The 27,999-nt window shown below is 41.4% G+C and overlaps 4 protein-coding genes across 4 annotated transcripts; 2 read left to right on the forward strand and 2 right to left on the reverse strand.

The window, feature by feature from the left end:
* The first annotated feature begins 265 nt into the window (after positions 1-265).
* Positions 266-27,998, forward strand: LOC103259955. The gene is given in 5 exon segments (XM_008057605.1): positions 266-558; positions 658-675; positions 13,535-13,870; positions 23,199-23,214; positions 27,295-27,998. Coding segments are annotated over 5 exon segments (975 nt in total). The 3' UTR covers positions 27,607-27,998.
* Positions 8,302-8,959, reverse strand: LOC103259954 (histone H2B type 1). The gene has a single exon (XM_008057604.1). It carries the CDS (start codon positions 8,957-8,959, stop codon positions 8,579-8,581), a length of 381 nt encoding a protein of 126 aa, XP_008055795.1. The 3' UTR covers positions 8,302-8,578.
* Positions 9,292-9,722, forward strand: LOC103259953 (histone H2A type 1-B/E). The gene has a single exon (XM_008057603.1). The coding sequence runs from the start codon at positions 9,292-9,294 to the stop codon at positions 9,682-9,684; it is 393 nt and encodes a 130-aa protein (XP_008055794.1). The 3' UTR covers positions 9,685-9,722.
* On the reverse strand, positions 22,606-23,396 carry LOC103259952 (histone H1.3). The gene has a single exon (XM_008057602.1). The coding sequence runs from the start codon at positions 23,394-23,396 to the stop codon at positions 22,731-22,733; it is 666 nt and encodes a 221-aa protein (XP_008055793.1). The 3' UTR covers positions 22,606-22,730.
* Position 27,999: the final 1 nt, after the last annotated feature.

Here is a 27,999-nt window from a genome sequence, read left to right on the forward strand (position 1 = left end):
TCTAATATTATTTAATTGCTTAAACGTCCCGAAATTTCCTGTTTGGGGACAGGAGACGCCTCCGCGGAAAACGCACGCTGCCGGGAGCGACAAGTCATTGGTTACATCATGCGGGACTGCGCTGTGAGAGGTGGGGCCAACGGGCGATGAAAAGTTCCCGTATGTGAGTGTTGAGTTTTCAATTAGGTCCGCATTCGATGTATATAAGGGTGTTGCCGCCGGCCCGTCTTCAGTTTTAACCACTCTCCCCGCTTTCTCTTTCGCCATGTCCGGACGTGGCAAAGGTGGGAAAGGGCTGGGTAAAGGAGGCGCTAAGCGCCATCGGAAGGTGCTGCGTGATAACATCCAGGGCATTACTAAGCCGGCTATTCGGCGGCTTGCTCGGCGTGGTGGAGTAAAGCGCATCTCCGGCCTTATTTACGAGGAGACACGCGGAGTTCTGAAGGTATTCTTGGAGAACGTAATTCGTGATGCTGTAACTTACACAGAGCACGCAAAGCGCAAGACTGTAACAGCCATGGACGTGGTCTACGCTCTAAAGCGGCAGGGTCGGACCCTGTATGGATTCGGCGGCTAAACCGCTTGTACCCCATCCGGCTCCCTTATTAACCAAAGGCCCTTTTCAGGGCCACCCACATCTTTCTGTAAAAAAGCTAGCAACTTACGCTCTGGTAGGTCAATGCAAAATGTGTGAATATCTTAATTCTGTTCGCGTTTGTTACATTGCCTAGCCTAAGACACACTTAAGATTTCTCATGCTGAATTTTTGCCTCACTCAACTTTTAAGCCCAGAACGGTGTTTAATGGGAAGTCCCTGAAAGGGAATCTGCTGCCGCACTCAAAATGGCGGGAAGTGCTAGAACAAAGAAATGTCTCCTGGTGGCGAATCTGAAACAAAGGCGAACGTGTTAAGTGGACTCCAGGCGGCTAGTATGTTGCTTCTTTGAACTAATCTCTAAACTATTGTGGTAAGAGTTGCGAAACCTAGCACGAACAGCTTGCTAGTATTTCGCTTAAGGGATGTTTTTCACTTTATTACAGAAGCATTAGTTAGACAACATTAATGAACTGTTAGGTCTCCAAAAAGGTTTTGGGACCTCCCAAACTGTTAGGTCACATCTCGGGACCACCAAAAATGTTGGGTCACACTCCCAACTGGGGGTGTGGGTACGGGTGCCTGGTGTGCGATCCGGTGCCATGTGACAGATGCAAAGAATTGCTCAGAAGTTAAAAAGTATTAGAAGCCGGGCTCGGTGGCTCAGCCTGTAATCCCGCGCCTTTGGGAGGCTGAGGTGAGTGGATTGCCTGAGCCCGCGGGTTCGAGACCCGCCTGGGCAGCGAGACCTCATCTCTACAATAAATTAAAAAATCAGCCGGGCGTGGTAGCGCGTGCCTGTAATTCCGGCTCCTCGGAAGCCTGAGGCGGAAGGATCGCCGGAGCCCAGCAGGTCGAGGCTGCGGTGGCCGGGAGCGGCCACTGCATTCCAGTCTGGGCGACAGAGTGAGACTCCAACTAAAAAAAAAAAAAAGTATTAGAAAGTAAACTGGAGAAAGAGGATTCACCTCCCCACTGGAGGGAAGGGAGCCAAAGCATAAAAAACACGGCCTAGCCATAGCTCGAAAAGTACATAGCCGCAATGGCATGACGATGCCGCTTTTTGTTGGTGGCTGAGTCAATACGATCCTTCCCTTTGATGGGAGAAGATCTTAGTTGTGGACATCCAGAGTGTTTGATATGCCTGTTACATATCTAAGAGGATGATATGAAACAAGCAGATAAATCTTAAATGTAGGGAAGAGGTCTGGGCTGGAAACAATGGAGAGTGGTTATCTTGTAACTGCCATAAGAGTTAAAAGCTTTCATATGAGATGATATCTCTCAGGAAAAGAGGAACGGAAGTAGAGGCACTACAAGGACTGAGCCCCTAGGTCAGAAATAAGGAATGTTGGCTTTGTATTCAAGACATGTGTGTTCCTAACTTAGCGTTTTACAAGTGCTTTCTCCAGTAATTCTCCCTTTGTCCTGAAATTCTCAGAACACACAGAATTAATATCTGTATTTTACAGATGTAGAAAAATACCTGTTAGGTCTCTATGTGGAACCTCCAAAACGAGGACTCCAGAATGTTAGGTCAGACCTACTGGGCATGTGGGATGTCTGGTGTGTGATCCGGTGCTGTGAGGAAGATGCAAATAATTGCACAGAAGTTAGATTAGAAAATATAGTTTATTTAGAAAGTAAATTGGAGAGACAGAAAAAGAGGAGATTCACCTCCCCAAGGTAGGTGAGGGGGCCAAAGCCAGGAAACATGGCCTGGCCCTAGCTCAAAGAGCACATAGCCACACCACATCTTCGCAAGGCAATGGCCAAGGCTGCTCATGGTTGGAGTCCTCTTAACCCTTCCCTTTGATGGGGAAAGGTCATTAAGGTGATTGGATGGCGGTCTGCTCCACGTCATCATGAAGGAACATGTAAACCCAGGTACTGATGTCACGTGAAGGAGAGCAGACGATGGGTGGTTGTGGGTTAGATGGGAGTAGACAAGGGGGTTTTTCCTGGAAAAGATCTGTCAGATGTTTAATCCGCAAGCTCCTTAGCTGCCTTCCACAAGGACCCTGAAAATTTCTTAGAGATTATTATGCTAAACCATGAATTGACAGGTTGGACTGTCCTTGTCTTGCATCTGATGGAGATTTGCCAAGGGGTGGGGTAGGTTGCTAGCTTGGCCTGCAGTAAAATGTCTGACCACCTCCTAAAACCTGCCTATTGGCAATTTATCTATGTCTAACCTGTGCTAGATTCAAAGCATGCCAATCTAAGCAAAAATGGTTATGCTGAGGCAAAATGTTAACTAAATTTATTCTAAGTTTCTCCGGGTCCCTCCTTTCAATACCCTTAGTCATAAAAGCACGCAGTAAAATTGGAATTCTCGCTCAAACAATCTATTAATGTTAAAGACATAAGATCACTTTGGGAACCCAGTAATAGATATCCACACCCTTGCCAAGATATACCCACTCTCCTAACATATTTTGCATGTAATTCCAGGAATTAGCAGGCCTCCTGAAACCTATCTGTGGAATTCATCCTATATCTGATGCTGCCTTTTTTTTCTTTTTTCTTTTTTTTAGCTTAGCTCCTCCTGTTTGCTCTGAGAAGATGGACCCTGAGAATGAAAATCACTAATTGTGTTGATGTTTCCCTGTTGCTGTGGAGATACTCTCCTATGTGTTGATGATGTTGAAATTACATTACTATCTCACAGGTTTCCCTTAAACTCCAGACTCCGAGATCCTGCCACCTACTTGAAATCTGTACTTGAAAGTCCAATTAATATGCACTTCCAATCTAAGTAGGCCTCAAACAGAATTTTTGATATTGTATCTGCAAATGCAACTCCTCTTATCTTTTGTAAATTGACTAATGGAATTTCTACCCCTTTCAATTGGTATCATTTTTGTCTTTGTTTTTCTTTCACACTCTATATCAAATGCATAAGTAAGTCCTATCAGTTCCACCTTGAAAAAACACATAAAATTCCCATTTCTTATTCCCACTGCTATGCCTGTGGTCAAGCCAATGGTATCTCTTACCTTTATTTTTGGAGCACCCCATAGTCTGGTTCTGTTTTTTCTTCTTTTCTCACAGCAGCCAGATGAATTCCAATACATGCCAAATCTGATCAGATCATTCTTCTACTGAAAACCATCCAACGGCTTTCATCTTTGTGGCCTCAACTCCCACTACTCTTTCTCTCCTTTCTAGCTCAGCTCCACCAGCTTCTAGAACTTGCTCAATGTAGTAAACTCTCTCAGGAACTATGTACTGACAATGACCTTTGTGTATGTGTAGGTTACTCAGCTTCCAAATCTCTGCAGGTATTGCTCCCTAACTTTCTGCAGATTTGTATTCACCTATCATTCTCTTGGAGAGCCTATTTGTGACCACACTGCTTAGCATTACAAACAACCTTCCCCAACCCTTCTGTCCTGTTTTTCCCTGCTCTTGAAGAGCCAGCAGTCTATTTGAAGAGTCAAAATGTATTCCCATGAAAAGCAAAATAGGAATGGAATATAATGTAGAACATCAGAAAATAGTGTAATTCATGTCAATAATTGTTGTGTGGACAAGTGTCTCAGTTTCAGATTTTCAAGACCTGATGCTAATGACTGGAATGTTGACTTTAGTCTAGAAAACTTAGAACCATGCATAATCCTCCCTGCTTCCCCAGTTTTGATTATGAAACAATTCTCTAATCTTTTACAAAACAAGCTCTTACAGTGAGCATATTGAGCTTAAATTATGTGTTTACTGTATGTGAACAAGTGCCTGAATATGAATAAAATAAATAAATTTATAATTGAGAAAAGTTACAATTGAGAAAATGAAATACTTCAGTCTACATGAAGTTTTTTTTTTTTTGGCCTGACAGGGAAAAAAAAAATGTTTCAAGAAGGATCCCTTATAAAACAAGTCATGTATATTAGCAGCAATTTTTGTGAAGTATCATGCCAGTCTGGACATCTACAGACATTTGGAATACATGGGGTGATTTTCATTTTTATAATTAAATGCCTATTTATTTATTTGTTTGTTTGTTTGTTTGTTTGTTTTGAGTTGGAGTCTCACTTTGTCACCCAGGCTGGAGTGTATGGCACAATCAACACTCACCACAGCCTAAATCTCCTGGTCACAGGCAATCCTTCCTCAGCCTCCCAAGCAACTGGAACTAGAGGCATACACCACCCCTCCTGACTAATTTTATAACCAACTTTCTAATATAGGCAACATTTAATAGCTTATGGAATTTCTGTCTTTCACTGGAAGATAAAGTGACTTTTCCACTAATATATTTGTACCTTGTTGCTTTTTGGCTTAAAAATTTATAATTCTAGATACAAATAAAATAATATTTAAACTCACATACAAGATAGAAAAGAGAATATGATGGCCATGCTTGAGCCCAATTACCAACTTGGTATAACAAATATTACCAATAACTGCTTTGACTTAATCTCTTATCTTCCTGCGATTCCCCCCAAAAGTAACCATAGTCCTGATTTATTTCATTTTCTAGTCTCAAAAATCCCTTATGTATTTCTGACCCTTACAGTCACATTTCACTATTTTGATAAACTTCCACTATTTGATCCTCTTTGAGGTCACTAGGGCATTATTTTATAAACAATAACATATTCTAGGGGTCATATGAATAATTAGGTGGTTCACAAATAATTCTTAGTCTTTTTTTGCTTTTTATTTTATGCTAGGATATTTTTCTTTTGCCTTGTTTTTAAATTAGCTTAGTAAGGAATTGTATCTTAAAAAATATTGTATTTATTTTCTGACTACCAAAGTTCTAGCATAATACTTGGTACATAGTTGGTACTCAAAAATTATTTGTTGGATTAATTACTTTCATTTTCCTTAACATAGAACAGAGAAACTTGGAGAGAAAATAATCTGAGAGAGAAACTCCTATTTCTTTTTTTTTTTTTTTTTTTTTTGAGTTGGAGTATAACTCTGTCGCCCAGACTGGAGTGCAGTGGCCGCTCCTGGCCACCGCAGCCTTGACCTGCTGGGCTCCAGCGATCCTTCCGCCTCAGCCTTCCAAGTAGCCAGAATTACAGGCATGCGCTACCACACCCGGCTGACTTTTTGATTTATTATAGAGATGAGGTCTCGCTGCCCAGGCGGGTCTCAAACCCTCGGGCTCAGGCAGTCCACTCACCTCAGCTTCCCAAAGGCGTGGGATTACAGGCTGAGCCACCGAGCCCGGCTTGAAACTCCTATTTCTTAACCATGCCATTGGGAATCTTGGAGACTTTCAAATAAACTTTAGAGGAGCTCCTCTTCTCACCCAGAAGACTCTACCAACACTCTTAACATTTGGCTTTATACCTTTTAGTCATTTTTTTCCCCTGTGACTATATTACATTTCTGTATAGTCTAATGTAATATAAATGATACTCTAATACTATAAATGACACAAGAAATATATATATTTTATGTTGTTTCTCTTTTGTATATTATGTTTAATAGCTGTATAATATTTCTTTATGGATAAAACCTGTTTTTATCCAAACTCCTACTCTTCAACGTTTATGTATCCAGTTTTCAGCAATAATAATAAAAAATATGGACAATAATAGAATGAAATAATAAGTTAGAGTCAGTAAGACTGTATTTTACTAAATATATGCAGAAAAAAAGGTAGTAGTCTAGAATGGGAACTAGATTTAAACTTAGCTGAGTAAGTAGAGCTGCGGAGAGTATAATACAAAGAGAGCTTGGTCATGCTGAGTTGGAGATGCCTGTGGAATACTTAGTTTGTTTAGTATTTAGCCTTATCACCATACATCTTGGCATGGGCTTAAAATTTCTGTCAGCTCTCTAAACTCACGTGTTGAAGTCCAACACCTAATACCTGAAAATGTGACTTTATTTGGAGATAGGGTCTTTAAAGATGTATTTTATCTGACTAGGGTCCTTACAAGAGAATGTTAGAATACAGACATGCACAAAGAAGAAAAACTATGCAAAGACACAGGGAGCAGACAACCAGAAGTCAATCATGTTCACAGGGTTGATCTCTAGTTTCCACAATTGTAAGAAAATACATTTGTTTAAACCACCAGTCTGTCATATTTTGTTATGCAACCCTAGCAAACTAGTACAAGTCTCAAACATTTTAATTCTGGGATTATTTTTCTCTAGATATGTTCAATATTAAACTTGCTTCTCTACCCCAGAATGACAGACAAATACACAGAACACAGATTTACACCCACAAATAGTGTATGTTGTAGGGGAAAACAAAATCATTTTGTTCTTTTACCTATTTTAGGTTCATTGGCTGGGACCCCATAACAAAAAACAGACTGACAACAACAAAAAAGCATGCATATGTATTAGTGTAATTATTGCATTGCATGGGGCACCTTCACAAGGGAATTAAGACCTGAAGGGGTTAAACCTGAGTGTTTTAATACTAGGTTTGTTTAAAAGTAGAGACTTGTGGAAAAAAAAAAAAGAAAATAAAGTATGAACTTAGGGTAATAAATAAAGAGAAACCTAGCAAGGTCCTATTCAGATTCCTCTCAGACTGAACTACAGGAGGGTCTTATGACCTGCTTTGAGGGAGAAAGGTGGAAGGCCAGGGGGACCTTCCTGTCCATGTCCTTTGGTTTCTCAAATTCCATTGCTTACAATAGTGTGAGGGTGCCATATTAGGGACAGAATGTTCTGAATTCCATCAGTACACACACTGCTCGTAGGTAGGAGATAGTGACTTTTTTATACTTACTAGACTAGTAAGTTAAAAAACACACACAGAAAAAATGAACTTTTACAGGTTTACGTAGTCAATGCCCATAATCTTCCTTCCACAACAGTGCTCAAAAACGTTAAATGTGTTACCCTGTGATCTTTTAGGGCCCAAAGACCACTTTTTTTCTTCTTCTTTTGTGAAGAAAACTTGCTGGTGTAAGGCTTTTGCTGTGCAACACATAATACGTGTATCTCCCAACCAACTTTTTTCTCTTATTCCAATGGAGCCTACATTTCCCTACTTTTGATGTCAACTAACCTGACAAAGCATCCTTAGAATCAGAGGACTTTGGAAGACTCCAGATTTCCATCTGGCTATTCCACATTAAGAACAATGGGATGGGCAACCCCCTTGGGTCCCCTCCCACTGTGGGAGCTTTTCTATCCTTTCAATAAATCCTGCTTTCCCACTTTCCAGCCACTCATGTCCCCATTCCACCTGGACATGAGACAAGAACCCCCATCTGAAGAGCTGCAGAAGATCGTCAGAGTCGAGAGTCGTGCACCCCGGAGGCTGGCTTGCCAGCTGATGGAGCCGGCTGAACTGGGAAAGCTGCTGAAAGAAAGCGAGATTCTGAAACTGAGACACTTCTGGGGACTGCAACACTCTCAGGGCTTGGCTTGCCAGCTGATTAGAGCCAGCATTTCTGGAGATAGGCTTGGAAGCCCGTAGAGCTGACCCTCTCGAAGCCCGGGCTGACCTGAAAAATTCGTATCATTAGCAGTGCTCAGGAAAATTGCTTATCATAACTGTAATAAACCAAGAGAACCAGAGACATGGGGGGGGGGGGGAAGTGGGATTATGAAACGAATAACCCTTCGGAGGTGTCATAGGTGAAAGAGAGGGTATGGTTTTACTTAAAACCCAGAACATTAGCCAATTAACCCTTTAGTAGCTATTATGTAGTGTAGGGGGGCGCTACCATTTCAACCATATATACATTTGCTCTCTAGGAATTAAACCGTAAACGCACCTATTTTTACTTTATTATGTTATATTGAAAACCTAGAGTTATCATAGGTCTTTACAAATACATGGGTGATACTTAGCTGACTACCATAAATATCTGACACGTTACTAAGGAGCTAGTCACCACGATAAATGTGTGGATGCAGAAAAGCATTAACCGTCTTGACATCAAACATTTTTCCTAACATAACGGAAGCACAGCAGCGTTAAAGCTCTTACTTGAGAAGGAGAGTGGCTCTGAAAAGAGCCTTTGGATTCAACAGCAACTACAAACATATTTACTTGGAGCTAGTGTATTTGGTGACAGCCTTGGTGCCCTCGGACACAGCGTGCTTGGCCAGCTCCCCGGGCAGCAGCAGGCGCACGGCCGTCTGGATCTCCCGGGAGGTGATGGTCGAGCGCTTGTTGTAATGCGCCAGGCGCGACGCCTCGCCGGCGATGCGCTCGAAGATGTCGTTGACGAAGGAGTTCATGATGCCCATGGCCTTGGACGAGATGCCGGTGTCAGGGTGGACCTGCTTCAACACCTTGTACACATACACTGAGTAGCTCTCCTTACGGCTGCGCTTGCGCTTCTTGCCGTCCTTCTTCTGCGCCTTGGTGACCGCCTTTTTGGAGCCCTTCTTTGGAGCAGGAGCGGATTTGGCTGGCTCGGGCATTGTCGACGAGAAAGAAAAATAAAAAAACAAGAGGAAACAAGGCTACTAAAAGCGATTGGGACTAGAATCTCTCTTTTTATAGAACCTTTATGCAAATTTGGGATTGAAACATACACATTTGATTTGATACTCAGTAAGTGACGATACTTATGTAAATATACAGTCATATTTCCTTTCCTATTGGTTACTTTTTCAAAAGGGATTATTAACCAATCAAAACACGACTTTTACAATTCCACCCAACACTATAACTAGCTTCTTATTCCGCGTCAGAACACAGTCTTTTTGGCTACTCCTTTGGCTGTTATTCCTTTCGCTGTTGCGGTGTCACTATGTCTGGGCGCGGCAAGCAAGGTGGCAAAGCTCGGGCTAAAGCCAAAACGCGTTCTTCTCGGGCTGGTCTTCAGTTTCCAGTGGGGCGTGTGCACCGCCTGCTACGCAAAGGCAACTATTCGGAACGCGTTGGGGCCGGCGCACCGGTTTATTTGGCAGCGGTACTGGAGTACCTGACCGCTGAAATACTAGAGCTGGCGGGCAACGCAGCTCGCGACAACAAGAAGACACGCATCATCCCACGCCACCTGCAGCTAGCCATTCGTAACGACGAGGAGCTCAACAAGCTGCTGGGCCGCGTAACCATCGCGCAGGGCGGCGTCCTGCCCAATATCCAAGCAGTGCTGCTGCCCAAGAAGACTGAAAGCCACCACAAGGCTAAGGGCAAATAAAATGCTTAGCAGTCCACCAGTGATCCTGAATGCAGGAAATCAAAGGCTCTTTTCAGAGCCACCCACTTTTTCTATAAAGCGCTGAGATACGACTTCTGCAAACCTTCAAGTCTTTTAATTCCAATGAAATTTAGCTCATTATAGCTTTAGCCTGTGGAACATTTAACTTGTGAAAAATTGTTCGGATTCTTCCCCCAAGGAGGTCCTTTAATTCTTAAGTATTTCCTTCGCCAAAAACACTTCCGGCGAGGGCAACTAGGTTAGTGGCGATGCCGTTCTAAAATCACAAAGTGCGTCTATAAACGCACACACAAACTGGAGTCTGCTAGAGGGTTTGGAATTCCGTCTCACGGAAGCTATGCTGCAAGCTATGTAACAGCAATAGAGATTTTAACGCCATAGTTTACATGTACACATAATTATGCATACGCTGTTTATTCGTGTAGACTTAATGTCAGAGAAAGCTGGAACATGAATACATAAAAGAGAGAACAAAGACGAATAACTGGCCAGTAATGGTTCAGGGCGGGCTTTTTAAATTTTAGAGATGATGGAATGCCCATCCTGAGAATTGTGTTAAAAATGATTGATTTCCCCCTTTCGTAAAAATGCAATTAGCATATTACTCTAAGATCAACACTAAATGAAACCGCGTTTATCACCTAAATTCTAAAATGGGCTCTACAGGAAAATTGATTATTCAACTTTAATGGTAATCCGGTCACATTTCTCTGGAAAACAATCGGAATACTAATTAGATCTAGTTTCAGAACCATATACTTTATCAATAAAAGCTGTTGTCATGCACTCGCTTATTTTTCCTTCTCTAACTTGATGGGGGTAAAAAATGTTCAATGAATTTTTAAAAATTGGAATGATGAGTACATTCATGAATTTATCTAACAGGATATCGTATGTGAGTCTCAATAATTAGTGTAATGGTGTACGGTGTGTGATATTAGAAATTTTAGAACCCCAGGGAGGCATTTAGCTAACAGTCTGCAATGGCTTCCAAGCAACAATCACAATAAAACTTTCAGTACTGCAAATAAACATATTCTTACAACTTCCTTAGTGAGTTTGGAAGCTGATTTTTCCCCCCAAAAATGTCAAAGAAACCTCAGCTCCAGTTAATACTTTGCATTCTTACAAAGGATCCAGTTAAGCCAAAGACAGACAACAAGAACTTCAAGATAACACATGTATGTTGTATGAAGTCACTAAATTTGTGATAATCTGTTATGCAGCAATACTAGCTAATACAGTTAGCTAACACATTTGGCATGTTCACAAATCTACTTTTTATGCAAAATAACAGACATAATAAATCAAAATTGCAATCTGTATCTACTGTAAGGCTTACAGATATAAATGCATATTTTCTGTGATGTGAAAATTCTGTTTTACAATTATGACACCCTCTATACATACACCTACTACTTCTGGACTGGCACAAATACTGGTCATGACTTGCTGGTTTCCCTAATAGAAAACTATCAAGCCTTGATATGATCAAATAAAAACAAAAAATTAAATCATTTTGCTTTTAGCAATACAAGTAAAAATGGTGTACTTTTGAGACATTGGCACATGAAACTAATAGATTTGTATCTGTATCAATTGTGCTTCCAGCACTTACAGATTTTTATTGTTTTCTGTTTAAATGAATAAGAAACCACAACCTGAAGGCAGAGGAAAAAAAAAGCAGAAAAAAGGGTGAGGGACAAAATTAGGGTTTTAAAATGTATATCAGCACTATGCAGGTAAGGTTATATCAATAATAACCTAAAGGCAGGCATAAAATGAAGTAGACAATAAAACTTTTCTTTTAAATTAAATGTGAAATATTACCTTGGTAAGAGTTAACAATCGCAGTAAGTAGTAGTAAGTAATCAGAAGATAAGACTTTTAGGTCCCGGAACAAGAACTCTCCCAGGTCAAATCCAGTATCAACTGTATAATTAACATGTCATCTCTACAATTTTTAATATAATTGTGAACAATAGGTTTTCAATTTAAAAAGCACACATAATTATATTGTATTATAGTATGGGTATCATATATGAAGCAAAACAACTGTGGTACAACTTAAGCATTAAACAACTTTGAGCTCCACAAATATCCACTGTATGATTATCATTATTTAAAGTCTTTAAAGACTAAAAACAAAAACTCCTAACCAAACAATAATATAAATCTTTAGACCTTTAACACATTGCCTATTGTACACAATTAGATTACAAATTCCTTACTGCACTGAAAAGTTCAAATAAAGCACTCACACTGTCATAGGGTATTTTAGATTTTTTAAACAGATTAAATCATAATGAGTGACAATGTACCTACAAAATGCACTAGAAATATCTTCCTATTACAATATTCAACGTGCAAAAGTGAGTGGCTTTAGAAAAAATATTTGAAGAGTAAGACCTAGAAAACTTGGAACCTGTGTATTTGATGACAGCGCTCATACCCCTCCACCCCCCACAACCAGACAGCAGGCATGGCCAACACTGCGGGCAGAAGCAGAAGCAAGGCTTTCTGAATATCCCTGATGGTTGAGTACTCTGAGAAATTCGTATTTGTGGCCTTGGACGATATGCCAATGTCATCGTGAACCTGCCTCAGAACCTTACAGACTAGTTTTCCAATAGAAAAGAGAAAATTAGGTTTTACCACAAGGATGCGTACATTCTATTTCTTTCCGTAATATTGAGCACATATAAATATGCATACAATTGTGTACATCTAAACTCTGATTAGTCTAAAATAGCCAATAGATTAAAAGTATGTAAATTAGGAATCACCAAACTGCTTTTCTCATTGGCTAGAAAAAGGAAACTTTTCAGAAAATGCAATTGGTTAATTTAGAATACTGCCTTATGTTATAATTTCAGTCTCGACGAATCCTAATCATCAAATGTCATTTTTTAAACGTTGGAAGTAATTGTAAACTGTCGCATTTACACGTGAAAACCAAAAGAAAAGAAAAACGAAATCTGTCATCTGGATGAGTCCAGTCTCTACAAAATTTTGTTGGATGTGCCATAAATTGTCCACGTCTCTCGCGCAAGAATCCCGAGAAGCTGCGCCATTGTAGTTTAAGGAAATACCCTCAGAAGACGCTCTTTGCCGCCATCTTTTCCGAGGTTCTACATTGCAAATTTTTTTTTTTTTTTTTTATGGCTCTTGCCATTATCCCCTGCCAGACAGAACAAAATAAAAGCATTAAATTCTCCATTTGCGTCAAACAGACACTAAGAGTCAGGGATTTAAGAATATTAGAATTTTGCTTCACCCAAAACGAAACAAAGTTCTTCACGATTAAACAGTATATCTTGGAATTCATGTTGCAGTGAATCAGTTACGTACTCTAAGTGCAATAAAATTACAACTCGTCAAGAGACGCTTAGACAATAGATTTTTAAAAGTGGGTAAGGAAGGGGTATACCACTCGAAATAAAAACAGCTTTATTTACCAGAAAAAATGGCGGGTGCTTTGAAAACAAATTCTACAACACTTTCTCTTTCAAATACACCTTAGTTTATTATACGCACACGAAATAAATTTTAAGAATATTAAGTCATTCACATTTTTGTGGCTCAACTAAAATCTGTAAAACGTTATCAAAGAAACTAGAAAATAATCTTTAAAAAACAGCTAGCCGAATAAATGAAATTTACCAATCACATACTTGCCCCGAAAGAATAGACCAATCGTAAAAAGTTCCGATCACTTCCGGAATTTAGGAACTGATGACTAACAGGAATTGCCCACAGTCCAATCAGAATGACTGTTTCTGTATAAATAGACGAGGAAGCCCATTATCCTAGTCTCTTCACTTAACAGGTGACCTATGGCACGCACCAAACAAACTGCGCGCAAGTCCACCGGCGGGAAGGCGCCGCGCAAGCAGCTGGCCACCAAGGCGGCCCGCAAGAGCGCCCCGGCCACCGGCGGCGTGAAGAAGCCCCACCGCTACCGGCCCGGCACCGTGGCCCTGCGCGAGATCCGCCGCTACCAGAAGTCCACCGAGCTGCTGATCCGCAAACTGCCGTTCCAGCGCCTGGTGCGCGAGATCGCGCAGGACTTCAAGACCGACCTGCGCTTCCAGAGCTCGGCCGTGATGGCGCTGCAGGAGGCCTGCGAGGCCTACCTGGTGGGGCTCTTCGAGGACACCAATTTGTGTGCCATTCACGCGAAACGCGTCACTATTATGCCCAAAGACATCCAGCTCGCTCGCCGCATTCGTGGGGAGAGGGCGTAAGTTTTTCTGGGTGTCACCATTACAACCAAAGGCTCTTTTCAGAGCCAACCACTTTCTCTATGAAAACTGGCCGTAACACTAAAAGTTGGTAAGGTTTTTCCCTGACTCAAACTGGTTTTCTGGGTACTGAATGGTTCACGGTCCACGGAAATGTTTCTAAGGATTAGGCGATCGCTTTCCTGTTTTGCTTATACTCTGCCTTTATTGGCCCAGGCCTCCATAGGTCTGATAGGAATGATCTTCAACCTTGACCGGTCCCTCTCTGCTGCCTTTGGTTTGTTGCTGTCAGTTTGAATCTGGACATTTGGGGCGCCTGTTTCCCCTTTCCCCATCGTGGCTTTCTAATCCTTGGAATTCTGCCAGAGAATGGCATGTGCTTTCGGGCTTGAGTCCGCAAGGCCTTCATACCCTTGGACTTTGTTTTTTCAGATGTTTGGTGGTCTTGAAGTAGCGTAAGGGGTCAATGCTTTCGGTCTACGTCGGAGTGCCCTTGCTTCACTAGGGGTTTGAGACCCAGCTACAGCTACTGCATGGCAACCGTCAGTAGCATGGGTGCGGTTAGGGATCTCTGCTCCCGTCATACTAGACCCAGGCTTAGCTCATTAGCTGGAACACCTAAGGACCCGTAGTACTGACCGCTATTGTGGATTTGGCAGTCTTCACCAGGTCTAAACTGCTAGAGCCAAAGCAACTAACGTGATACACCCGAGTATGAATGATGAACACAATTGATGCGCCTTTTCAACTTCCCGGCTGACACCCCTAAAGGAAGTTTTTCAGCTTTCCTAAATCCTTGTCTTAATCTCCAAACAAACGTTAATGAAACTACCTCACGTTCATCATGAAAATCCTTTGACACCAAGTATTCATCCCTTGCTGTTTCACCCTTACAAACGCTCAATTTATGCCATATTAAACTGATAGTTCCTTCCCATAAAAGTAAGTTTCCCTACGACTTCTAAACTTGTAACTGAAGGGAAAGGAGATAAAGGAATTCTGAATCTATGGAAGCTGTTATTTGGAAACGAGGAAAGGTAAGTTTAGTATTTGGGATAATAAATATGCTGTCTGGAAGGATTTTCTTTTTAAACATTTCAGCAAGCTCCTCGTTTTACAAATGGGGTGGGGTATCTAATAATAATTGAGGTTTCTATTTTTTTTTTTTTATTAAGATGTGCTGTTTTCCCTTAAGTATCACTAAGGAAAGAAGTTATTCAAGGTGGTAAAATTAATAGTGAAAAAGCTATAAATGGATAGGTACAGACCAAGGTAGCCATAGTAAGAAGTCCTGGAAATTCCACGGAATAAATGTTCGTGCTTGGAAGCATGTCCATAATTAAACTAACGAGAGTCTGAGATATTTGTAATATAGTGACTCCCTATTTTGTATGAAGGCATTCTATGTTTGACTATTGTATTCTGTACTTTCTTTGAGACGAGCACAGTCAGTTTTTAACCTGTTTCTGCCTCACACAGGTGATACACTTCAAGACATGTGGAACTAGTGGTCAAAGAAGCACATTGTTATATCATTAAATCCACCAGAACATCTAGCATTAAGAAAGTTTCAAATAAGTATACATGCCAAATTTTTCTTATTAGGCATTACTACTGTAAACAAACAGTATCAACATAATCCTCATCACCTTTATCATCTGGAAGAGCTACCAAAGACTGACATGTTTATGTTAACACATTCTTAATTTTTTATGTATAATTTTTTAAAATTGGATTTTGAAACTTACAGTATTTTGTATGACCGTTATATTACACTATAATTGTTACAGAAAGTTGCATAGAAATGTAACTGACATGTGGCAGGAGGCGGCATATGCTCAAATATATTTCTTGTGTGATTGAGTGAATAAACACAGAAACACATGTGGCTGATTCGGGATCAGCAATTGGCCTCACCTGGGCTGCCACTAGCCCAGCGGCAAGAATGAAAGGTTGATAGCAGTTAAAAGGTATTTCCTTTTGAAAGGCAAGTTGCAACTTTAAAGGCCTGTCCGGGCACCAGGCAGGTTTTGTTTGGGAAAGGCCAAATAGCCCAAAGACTAGCCATTTAATGGATACGCAAAAAGAGTGGCTAATTCACAGGCTTATCTGAAGCGAACGGTTTACAATCCTGCAGTTCCTGGAAACCATTTGTTCTTTGAAAAATCTGATTTTGCTGAGTACAACCTTGTAAGATTCCAAAGGAAATATGTAATCACTCAACACGACCCCCTCCCTTACCTAAACGAGGGTATAAGATCCCAGGTCACCTGTTCTGGGGTGCTGGAGCTTGATTTGAATGCATGAAGTTCTTGGGCCCGCTGTGCTGTGCTAGCCAGCGTAATAAAGTGCCACTTCCTATAAGTCTCGGTGTCACGATCTCTCTATTTTTCCTGCTACAGACACACATACACAAAAGTATAATATTAACACTGACAAAATCTAGCCTTTCTGTCTATCCTTCAAGCAATGGTCTTAATGGTTTAGCCACACACACACAATTTTTTTTCTTACATTAAAAGGCATACACTGGCCATTGGTTTGGTAAACTCTGGTGTGTGGCATGTGGCTCTTTGAGCTATGGCCAGGCCATGTTTCCTAGCTTTAGCCTCCTCCCCTACCTTGGGGAGGTGAATCTCTTCTCTTTCTCTCTCCAAATTACTTTCTAAATAAACTATATTTTCCAAGCTAATAAATTAATTAATTAATTAAAGGCATACACTGAGATAGTAGCGTTTGCTTACAACCTTCTAAAAATAAATTTGTGATTTATTTGAGGAAGATCACAAAACTGACTCTTATTATAGTGGGAAGACAGAGAGACCGTGACACCAAGACTATTATAGGAAGTGGCAACTTTATTATGCCGGCAGGCTCCAGGGCTAATGCGTCCAAATCGAGCCCCCCAGAATGGGCGAAGTGGGGTCTTCTACCTTCGTTTAGGAAAGGGAGGGAGTCGGGTTAATCGATTACATATTTCCTTTGGAAACTTACAAGGCTGTACTCAGCAAAATCAGATTTTTCAAAGAACAAATGGTCTCCAGGAAATGCAAAGTGTAGAATTGTAAACTGTTAACTTTAAAAGAGGGTTCTGGATAAGTCTGTGAATTCGTTATTCTTTTGCATTTCCATGAGAGTCATCAGTCTCTGGCCATTTGGCCTTTTCTTTTTTTTTTTTTTTTTGAGTTGGAGTCTCACTCTGTTGCCCAGACTGGCGTGCAGTGGCTGCTCCCGGCCACCGCAGCCTCGACCCGCTGGGCTCCGGCGATCCTTCCGCCTTAGCTTTCCGAGTAGCTAGAATTACAGGCATGCACTACCACACCCGGCTGATTTTTTGATTTATTGTAGAGATGAGATCTCGCCAAGTTGCCCAGGCGGTTCTTGAATCTGCGGGCTCAGGCAATCCACTCACCTCAGCTTCCCAAGGCGTGGGATTACAGGCTGAGCCACCGAGCCTGAGCCACCAAACCTGCCATTTGGCCTTTTCAAACAAAACTGGCCTGGTAGATCTTTAGAGTTTGCAGTTTGACTTTCAAAAGGAAATACCTTGAACTGCTACCAACCCACCTTCCTGCCACATCATCATCAGATAATATTTTATATGTACCAGTTGGTACATCACATTGTATATTGATTTAAGGTTTACATGATTGCTTGCAAGACATACAGTTTTTAAAAACAAATACATGATTTCTGAATGATCAACAACTATATCTTATAGAAATAATAGCTAAAATCAAGACAATTCAGGGATTTTATTTTATTATTTCTTCATACACTCCCTACCCCATCTGGCCACTGTTAATATTGATATGTTACATCTGGAAGTGTTCACTGCAAAGGTATAACATTTTTGTTGTTTCTGTTTTGTAGTTACCCCAACTATAAATGACATACTTTGGAAGGTATTGTTTAGAAGATAAAAAAGATAGTAAATTAGGTCATGGAGTGAAGAATATTAAAGGGGTCAGAGAAATGTATTATTCATGGTTTCCTATGTAGAAAAACAAAAAATAGAATAACTTTAATTATTAATTAATTAATTTCTGGTGACTACCCTATTTGATAAAATTTTTTAAACTCAGTTATACACACACACACACACACACACACACACCAGAGTAGTGGGAAGCAAGACAAAAAAGACTAATCTTTTAGAGTTTAGTTCATGACAGAAATGAAGAGATACAATAGAATGCATTTTTTTACATTGATAATAATGGTACCCAACTATAAAATGTCCTGAAAGCACAGTATCAGAGATAACATAAAAATTTCGAGGACTTTGTGCATGGAGATGCAACTTAAGATGGAATTGAATGTGTAGCAGGAAAAATAGAGAGACCGTGACACCGAGGCTATTAAAGGAAGTGGCAACTCAAATATATTTCTTATATGATTGAGTGAATAAACACAGAAACACATGTAGCTGCTTCGAGATCAGCAGTTGGCCTCATGGCAATCACCTGGGATGACAAAATGTCTCCCACTAACCCTGTGGCAGGAAGCAGGGTTGGTAGCAGTTAAAGGTATTTCCCTTTGAAAGGCAAGTTGCAAGCTTTAAAGACTCGCCAGGTCGGTTTTGTTTGAAAGGGCCAAATGACCAGAGACTGATGGCTCTCATGGAAATGCAGAAGAGTAACTAATTCACAGCCTTATCCAAAATCCCCCTTCTGAAGTTGACGGTTTACAACCCTGCAGTTCCTGGAGACCATTTGTTCTTTAAAAAATCTGATTTTGCTGAATACAACCTTGTAAGATTCCAAGGGAAATATGTAATCACTCAACATGACTCCCTCCCTTACCTAAACAAGGGTATAAGACCCCACTTCTCCTATTCTGGGGTGTTTGATTTGGACACATTAGCTCCTCGAGCCCACTGTGCCGGCCAGCTTAATAAAGTGCCACTTCCTGTAATAGTCTCGGTGTCACAATCTCTGTCTTCCCGCTACAGAAGTATTGGAAAGATTCTCACAGATAGAGACAATTGCTGAAAGGTAAAGCTGTAAGAAAAGAATTTTTAAAAAATAATGAATAGAATGATTACTTTGAGTAGTTATTACTGCCTGTTAGTATAGCAGAAATTATTAAAAAAGAGGCTAGAATTTCACTTGAACTTAAGGCAATGGGAAGCCAATGATCCTTTTCACTAGGCATATTGTCTTATTGTCTTTGCAGAATGACCAGAATTTAGGAATTGGAGACAGGAGAAGTTAGAGTTAGAGGACTGCTTAGAAAGATGGAATCATCTCAACTGTGAAAGGATGAAAAGAGAGTGTAGAGAGTTCACAGTGTTTGTGAGAAGTCTAAAAATCACCTGGATTTAGTGACTGAGTGACAGGAATGGTTGAGGGCCCCACACAGTACTGTGAATATCTGTCTCCTCCATTTAAAAGGAGCCAGACAATTACAAAGCAGGAGATAGAAACGACTTCAGGCTAACCCTAAAAATTACTTGGTTTTTGTTGTTGTTGTTGTTGTTGTTGTTGTTGTTGTTTGTTTGTTTTTTTAAAGAGACAGGGTCTTAGTCTTACCCAAGGTGGAGTGCAGTTATGTGATCACAGTTCTCTGCAGCCTTGACCTCCTGGGCTCAAGCGATCCTCTCCCCTCAGCCTCCCAAAGTGCTAGGATTATAGGCATGAGCTACCACACTTGGCCTAAAAATTACTTTTGTCTCCTACCTATGCCACATGCATAAGTGTTCTCCAGCAGCTAAGATCATGTAAAAATGCCCTTCACAACTTCCATACTCAGACATCTTGAATCTTCTTTCTCCAACCTAAGCAGTTGTATAAGTGCTTTGTAAGCCTTGAAGAACTAGACATATATTATAGACACATGGATGGCTTTTATGGAATGCCGCATTCCTATATAATTCTATTATTCCTCATCGCTTTTCATCAAAAGCCTAACTTTCTTATTCTGGATATTAAAGCCCTCCCAGATCTCTTCCTCCTCTTGAAGCACACATTTTTTTTTTTTTTTTGAGTTGGAGTCTCTGTCACCCAGATTGGAGTGCAGTGGCCGCTCCCGGCCACCGCAGCCTCGACCTGCTGGGCTCCAGCGATCCTTCCGCCTCAGCCTTCCAAGTAGCTAGAACTACAGGCACGCGCTACCACACCCGGTTAATTTTTTATTTATTGTAGAGACGAGGTCTCGCCAAGTTGCCCAGGTGGGTCGCGAACCCGCGGCCTCAGGCAATCCACTCACCTCAGCCTCCCAAAGGCACGGGATTAGTGGCTAAGCCACTGAGCCCAGCTTGAAGCACATATTTTTAAAAAGAAGATTTCGGAAGCAAAACTCCTCTCTGACCTTCTCCTGTCTTCTGTCTTTGTCCCCTGCCCCTCATTATTCACCAAGGCTGGACACTTAAACTGGAATCCTTCTTCCCCAAGGTGGATCATAGAAACCAGAACCTCATTTCCTAAAAGTCAGCCATGATACCTAAAATGATTACTCTATCTTCTCACTCCAATATTCTGCATAAAAGTTAAACATAAATAAATGATCTGACCTACTTTGATTTACTGGGCCTTAAGAGCCCCATTCCATAAAGAATCCTGCCCTATACCCAGAAGGAAGGAATGCATGCTCATAAAGATCAAGAAGATTCTGAAAAGGCACGTCTTGCTACAGGGCTGTCTATACTTTGTCGAATCTATGCATAAAAATAGTTTCTCCTTATACCTTTGGGTCTTCATTCAGAAGGTTTCTGTGTCACATAAAATTATGATCAAATAAGTTTATCTGCCATTTATCTTATTAACCTGCCTTTTGTCAGTTTTCAGCAAACCTTCAGAAAGTGAAGGGAAAGTTTAGCTTGCTCCTTTATCCTTCCCACTCCATGACTCAATTTATTATTTTCAAAGATTATTTTGAGTATATTATCCAATGTATCTAGATCTTCTCAACCAAGCCACTCTCATACAGGGAGATGACTTTTTGTTTTTGTTTTCCAGAAAAAAGAAACTGTGGGAAGTAGCTGTAGTTCCCAAAGATTAAATTCCTGCTTTAGAAGAACTAGAAAGAGATTCACAGGCTGCATCCCTTTTTTTTTCTTGCGATGTTTAAATAGAATGTAAAATTTAATAAAGTAATGACCAACAAGGAGAATGTAAACAATAAGGAGAATGTAAAGCATTTTGATCATTAGGGCATTGGATCCCACTGGAGACCTGCTCAGGAGTTGATGAATTGTTTGTGCTTTGCACTCTGGAGATTCTATGGAAACTATAGACACCTTCTCAAAATTATGTCTTTATCTAAAAAGATACCTAAATTATACAACATAAGAAAAGTAGTGGCATTAAAATAGTTATTTCTGCTAAAGTATGTACAATATATACTTCTTTAGTAACACATCAAATAAAGTCCATCAGCAGGTATAATAGCAGATGATAGTTTGAAAGACAATTCTTGCAAACTTTATTTCAAGATACCTGCAATAACTGCAAAGTACACAAAAATACCTGTGATTACCATACCATAGATTAAAAAAAAAAGTCACAGGTACTGTGAAATCCAAGTAATTAGTTGCCTGTACTGACAAATGAAGTGCTAAATTACATTTAGTGTTGGTAGAAATAAAAATGCAATTTCCCCCCATCCACAGTCTAATAAACATCTGTAGGACTTATATTTTGTCAGGAATTGTCAGCAGAAATAAGAGAGCTTCCCAAAATCAATAACAAAAGAAAACCAAATCTCAGTGTCTGGCATGACGTGAAAATGTTAAGATACCCAAATCAACCTATCTTCCTACAGCCCATGTTCTTTGCCTTTTGTGACCCTGATTTCAGGCTCCTTGACTCCCTCTCAAAGGTTTTTCATCTGTTTCCCCCTCCCAATTCCTTATTTACTCACCAAATAGATATTGAACAACTATCCCTGGCTGTTCAGGGATTCAGATCCTCTCAATAACCTATGAGGAAGCAATATAGGAAAGAGAGATTATAAACTGCCAGAGATACATGTTCCATTTTCTGCAATTCCTTTAAATCGCGGTGGCAATAATTATGCAGATTTAAGCAGAATGATAACACAAATCTCAAAAGAAAAAACCCATTAATTTGAAAAGGAAAAAAAAAGCCTTTCAACTGCTTTCCAGTGTATACAAATATTAACATTGAAACCCCTGATTGGTGTATTTTCTACGCGGAAGGCCTTGCAAACATAGAAAGATACGTTCTGATTGGCTAACACATGAAGCTCCGCAAGCCAATGGCAAAGCGAGTTTTACAAAACTAGGCAAGAGACCATAACCCGTTCCTCCGATTGGCTTATTAATGTATCAAGTTTTTTCTAAGGTGACTGGGCGCGGGACTGAAGAAACTCACGCCAAGGCCAAGACCCGCTGCTCTCGGGACGGCCTCCAGTTCCCCTGGGCCGCGCACACCAACTTCTCTGCAGAGGCAACTGCTGCGAGCGGGTACCTGGCGCTGGAGAACCTGACAGCTCGGGTATCTCGAACTAGTGGGCAACGGGTGCCGCAACCATGTATGTGCATCATCCGGTGCCACCTACAGCCAGCCATCCGCAACGACCGGCTTAAGGAGCGACCATTGCGCAGGGTAGCATCCTAAACCCAATCTTATGTAGCCACCATCTTGCATCTAAATTCTAGAGGGCGCGCGACTACGCTGTAAAGCGTAACCCGATGGCCAATCAAACACAAGGGCGGGAGTTTAAAGGTAATCAGGGGTTCAGCTCTTTTGATAGAGATCTGTGGGGTGGCTCTGAAAAGAGCCTTTGAGATTTCCAAGGCAGGACGTCCCGTCAGCTTCACTTCTTCTTAGGGGCCGCCTTCTTTGCCTTTGTAACCTTCGGCTTAGCAGATTTAGGTTTGGCAGTCTTGGGCTTAGGAGCTTTGGCCTTAGCTGGACTCTTTGCAGCCTTCTTTGGCTTGGCTGCTTTCACTTTTTTCGCACTCTTACCCACTTTCTTGGCCCCAGCAGCTGCTGCAGGCTTCTTCGCCTTCTTTGGGGTCTTCTTGGCGCTTTTCTTCGGGGTAGCGACACCAGTTGCCTTCTTAGGCTTCTTGGCTGCTCCTGTGGGCTTTTTGGGCTTGGCTGCACTCGCCCTCTTAACCTTGGGCTTGGCTTCGCCGGAAGCCGCTCTTTTGTTGAGTTTGAAGGAGCCCGAAGCGCCGGTACCCTTCGTCTGCACCAAGGTGCCCTTGCTCACCAAACTTTTCAGACCAAGCTTGATGCGACTGTTGTTCTTCTCCACATCATAACCAGCTGCCGCCAGCGCCTTCTTGAGTGCAGCCAAGGAAACACCACTGCGCTCCTTAGAGGCAGCCACAGCCCTTGTAATGAGCTCAGATACTGGAGGACCAGACGCCTTGCGTTTTCCAGCAGCTGCGCCTGATTTCCTCACTTTTTTCTTCACAGGTGTTTTCTCCGTAGGTGCTGGAGCAGCAGGAGCAACTGGAGCAGTCTCCGACATATTTCTGTCTTGCCAGAAAAGCCAAAAGTTAGCTCCAACTGGCAGAATGGCGTGTCCTCTGCCGGAGGCTGAGGGTTTATATAGAGAGACGCTGAGTGTTGATTGGTTCCCTGGTCCGTGCGCCACGCTGCTGGAGAAGGGCTCCTCGGCTCTGCGGCGTGGCTGTGTTTGTTTCCCCTTAAAAAAGAGTAAAAACATTAAAAATCTGGGCATAAAATAATTAGGGATTTGGGGAAAACGGATCCGAGAGACCTTGGGCTTCATTCCTACTTCATTTTCTAAACCTACTTCCAAAACTGGCATCCTGAAACTTTCCTGATTCCCCCAACTCTCATTCAAACTTCAGGCAAATCCAGACAAGTTTCAGATTTTCCTTCAAAATACAATTTTTATTTGCTTCTTTTGCAAGTTTCTTTGCCAGAATATTGTTCTGCACATCCTTATCTTCTCAACTTTATATAAATATTCTCACTTTTACTTAAATGCATAGGGAAATTGGTGTTTTTCGCAGGAGCAATAGCACAGGCTCTCCGGAGATCTGTTTGCATCAAGCTTTAGGAATTGGCGCTCGGGGAGAAAGCTCTATGTACAAAAGGGATTGTTATTTTAGAAAATATGTACTTTTTCCAAAAAAGCATTTGAGTTAAAAGTGTGTAAACTGGACTTGACCTCCTTCTTTTAGTGATTTAAATATTTTCAGAAAGATAAGGGTAAGTCTGCTTCATTCGTCTTTTATATAAACAGTTCTAAATGGAGTCACCAGCCTTCCCTAAAAAATTAGGATCACAGATTTTTTTTCAGATCTACAACAGGCAATAGAATAGAGATCAATCACCACATCTACAAACAAGATAACTGAAGCATGAATTAATGGAATGACAAATCTACATCAGTTTACCAGCTGCAAGCATTGATAGCTGAAAGCATTTGAAGACACTTCTGTTCAAAAGATTTATCCTCCAACATTTACTATAAAATTTTGTACACATTTTCTACATTTCAAAATGATATATAAAATACAAATTTTAATACATTTTCTTCTCCAGAAGAGCACAGAAGGAAGGAACTGTGCTGCATATAGGTACCCTGTTCTTGGAATCAGGCGCTTATCTTCTCTAATTAGAGCATGGGCATAGTTCTTGAAAGCTGGATCACTATGAATTTGCAAAGTGATAGTCATACTGGAGTGTAGTGGCACATTCACAGCCACCGCTGCCTCAACCTACTGGGCTCAGGTGATTTCTGCTTCAGTCTTCCAAGTAGCTGGAACTACAGGCGTGCGCAATCATGCCCAGCTAATTTTTTAATTTATTGTGGAAACGAGATCTCGCCAAGTTTTCCAGGCTGGTCTCAAACCTCTGGGTTTAGGCAATCCTCTTGCCTTCACCTCCCAAAGGGCTGGGATTACAGGCGAAAGCCACCGCACTTGGCAATGATCCTAATTTTTAAGGGAAAGGTACTGACTCTATTTAGAGTATTGCTAAATATAGGACAACACAGCTTTAAAACAATTTTTGAATCTTTGAACAATTTTTGAATGAGTATATATACCACCCACTTGGAGATCTTATTAAAAATGCAATATCAAACTGGACACGGGGCTCATGCATATAATCTCAGCACTTATTGGAGGTTGAAGTGGGAAGAAGACCAGCCTGGGCAACATAGTGAGATGCACATCTATTATAAAATAAAATTTTTAAAAGTATAATACCAATACTGTAGATTCAGGGTTGAACCTGAAATTCTATATGTCTGTTAGCAGTGTGTTAAGCATCTGAGTGATGGCAATAAGGCTAGCATACGGCTACTCCACCCATAGATACTAGGCAGCAACTAGTATACTGGACTGAAGTCTGATCCCTAGCCTTGAGTTTACTTTTCTCTCATTTACTACACTGAGTTTTTCTAAAGAACAAATGTGATTATCTTTGTAAACTTGGTATTTGTCCACCATTCTTAGCATGCAGTAGACCCTAAATTGTTGAATCAATTATGCTCATTTGGTGCCTTCATCAAAAAGGAAAGCACAGGAGATCCATGGGTCTATGCCTGCAATAACTGGACCTAAACTAAATTTCAAGTAGACTCTAACTCCAGGAAATGAATAATCTTCTGACTGTAAGTACTTGCAGAGGAGGGATTTGTTTTTAAATTACCTCTGTTAGTACATAGGAGGCACTGAATGTGTAGAATGTGGGAGTAAATGTTGGAATTTGTCAACTAAATATAGCAATCTATGATCTGTATGTAGTACATTGTAACTGTATGTGTACATTGTACATTGTAATTTTATTATTATTATTTTTTTTTTTTGAGTTGAGGGTCTCACTCTGTCGCCCAGGCTGAAATTCAGTGGCATGTTCACAGCTCACCACAACATCAACCTCCACCTCAGCATCCCAAGAAGCTGAGACTACAGGTGTGCACCACCTCACCTTGTTTTTTGTTTGATTGTTTAGAGACGAAGACTCACTATGTAGCCCAGGCTGATCTTGAAGTTTTGGGCTCAAGCAATCCTCTCACCTCCACCTCCCCCTCCCAAAGTGCTGAGATTACAGCGTGAGCCCCTGAAACCAGCTACTTTAGTTTCTTTCTTTCTTTCTTTCTTTTTTCTTTTCTTTTCTTTTCTTTTTTTTTTTTTTTTTTTTTTTTTGAGTTGGAGTCTCACTCTGTCCCCCAGGCTGGAGTGCAGTAGCACACTCCTGGCCACCACAACATGGACCTGCTGTGCTCAGAAGATCCTTCCGTCTCAACCTTCCAAATAGCTGGAAAAGCAGGTGCGCACAACCACGCCCAGCTAATTTCTTGATTTATTGTAGAGATGCGATCTTGCCAAGTTAAGTTACCCAGGCTGGTCTTGAATCCTTGGGCTCAGGCAATTCTCTTGCCTCCGACTCCCAAAATGCTGAGATTACAAGTGTGAGCCACTGCGCCCGGCCAGTTACTTTGTATTAGAACAGAATTTTGTAGAATGTATTAGGGTTATTTATTTCTAATTTGCAAAGCTTTATCCACGATAATGTACTATTTATGCTTTCCTGGCATGGAAGCAGTGGTAGTAAGGTCGAGTCTCCAGAATCAAGTCCAGCAATACTGCTTATTAGAAAGAAGATTGTTTTCAAGCCTAGGATTCCTGATCTTTGCACTGCAGAGTGCTTTCTAAATTGGGAAACAAATAATGTAAATTTAGTTAACATTGATTCATCTTAGAGTTCCTTCATTAGGACTACTGAAAACGATGCGTATGTATATGCCTTTTTAAACGCAGCATTTCATGATCTACCAAATTTAATTACTGGTACACTGTAAGAATTAAGAATAACATTTCTTTTTAAGACTCTTCACTTTTAAATATTAGTTTTAGTGGTACCGCACGCCTGTAGTTCCAGCTACTGGAAGGCTGAGGCGGAAGGATCGCAGCAGGTCGAGGCTGCGGTGGCCGGGAGCAGCCACTACACTCCAGTCTGGGTGAGAGTGAGACTCCAACTCAAAAAATAAATAAATATTAGTTTTATTCTGGTGTCTTTCTCTTTTGTAGGCAACTGTAGCCTTACTGCATTTTTACAGATGACACGACTAGGTAGGATACGTACAGAAAAAGTTATTTGAGAGAGCACACAAGCATTGAACTGGAGGACACACAAACTAGCGGCTCAGGACCCAAACAAGGAAAGAGGAAGGAGTCAAACACTGAGTTGCATCTCCCTCCCCTCTCCTCCCCATTTCCTTCCTTAGGCAAGGGTAGGGGACGCCCAGTAAGGTAGGGAAGAGGCGGGGACTGAGTTTCCTTTTCGCCCCGCCGTTTCAGTTTTCAAGAAGGTCCGCACACTTGATATATAAGGGGCTGCAACGGCCATCCAGGTTGTGGAACGGTGTTGCGTGCTCTGGGCTGAAGATGTCTGGCCGAGGCAAGGGTGGGAAAGGTCTAGGTAAGGGAGGCGCTAAGCGCCACCGCAAGGTCCTCCGCGACAATATCCAGGGCATCACCAAGCCGGCTATCCGTCGCCTGGCTCGTCGTGGCGGAGTCAAGCGCATCTCCGGCCTCATCTACGAGGAGACCCGCGGGGTGCTCAAGGTGTTTTTGGAAAACGTGATCCGGGACGCCGTCACCTACACAGAGCACGCCAAGCGCAAGACTGTCACAGCCATGGACGTGGTCTACGCGCTTAAGCGCCAGGGACGCACTCTCTACGGCTTCGGAGGCTAGACCTTATTCCGAGTTTTTTTGGCAAGAAAGAGTTTGAAAAAGGTCCTTTTCAGGGCCACCCACTTGATCACATTAAGTGCTGTGGCTGATGCTTCAAAGATGCAGAGGTAACGTTTTACATCAGTGCTAACAGCGCTAACTCAGCCAGATAGAGGCCATTTTGGCGAGTCTAATGGACTTAGTTGGCTACTTTGCAGTATCAAGATGGCGGATCTCGAGAGTGCCCAAGGACTAGAAGCGAAAAAAATTAGGTGCCATGTTCGTTGCCGCTGCTTCTAACACTAGTTTCGTGCTCTATGGGAAAAAAACTGGTGAACTGCTTGCTGGTCAGCCTATGGCCTTGACTCGTGTGGTCCTAACTGCAATAAAACATTTTTCTGTCCCATTGAAAAG

Source organism: Carlito syrichta, unplaced genomic scaffold, assembly GCF_000164805.1.
Source record: "Carlito syrichta isolate Samal-C Ts95f unplaced genomic scaffold, Tarsius_syrichta-2.0.1 Scaffold303073, whole genome shotgun sequence".
NCBI classification, from domain to species: domain Eukaryota; kingdom Metazoa; phylum Chordata; class Mammalia; order Primates; family Tarsiidae; genus Carlito; species Carlito syrichta.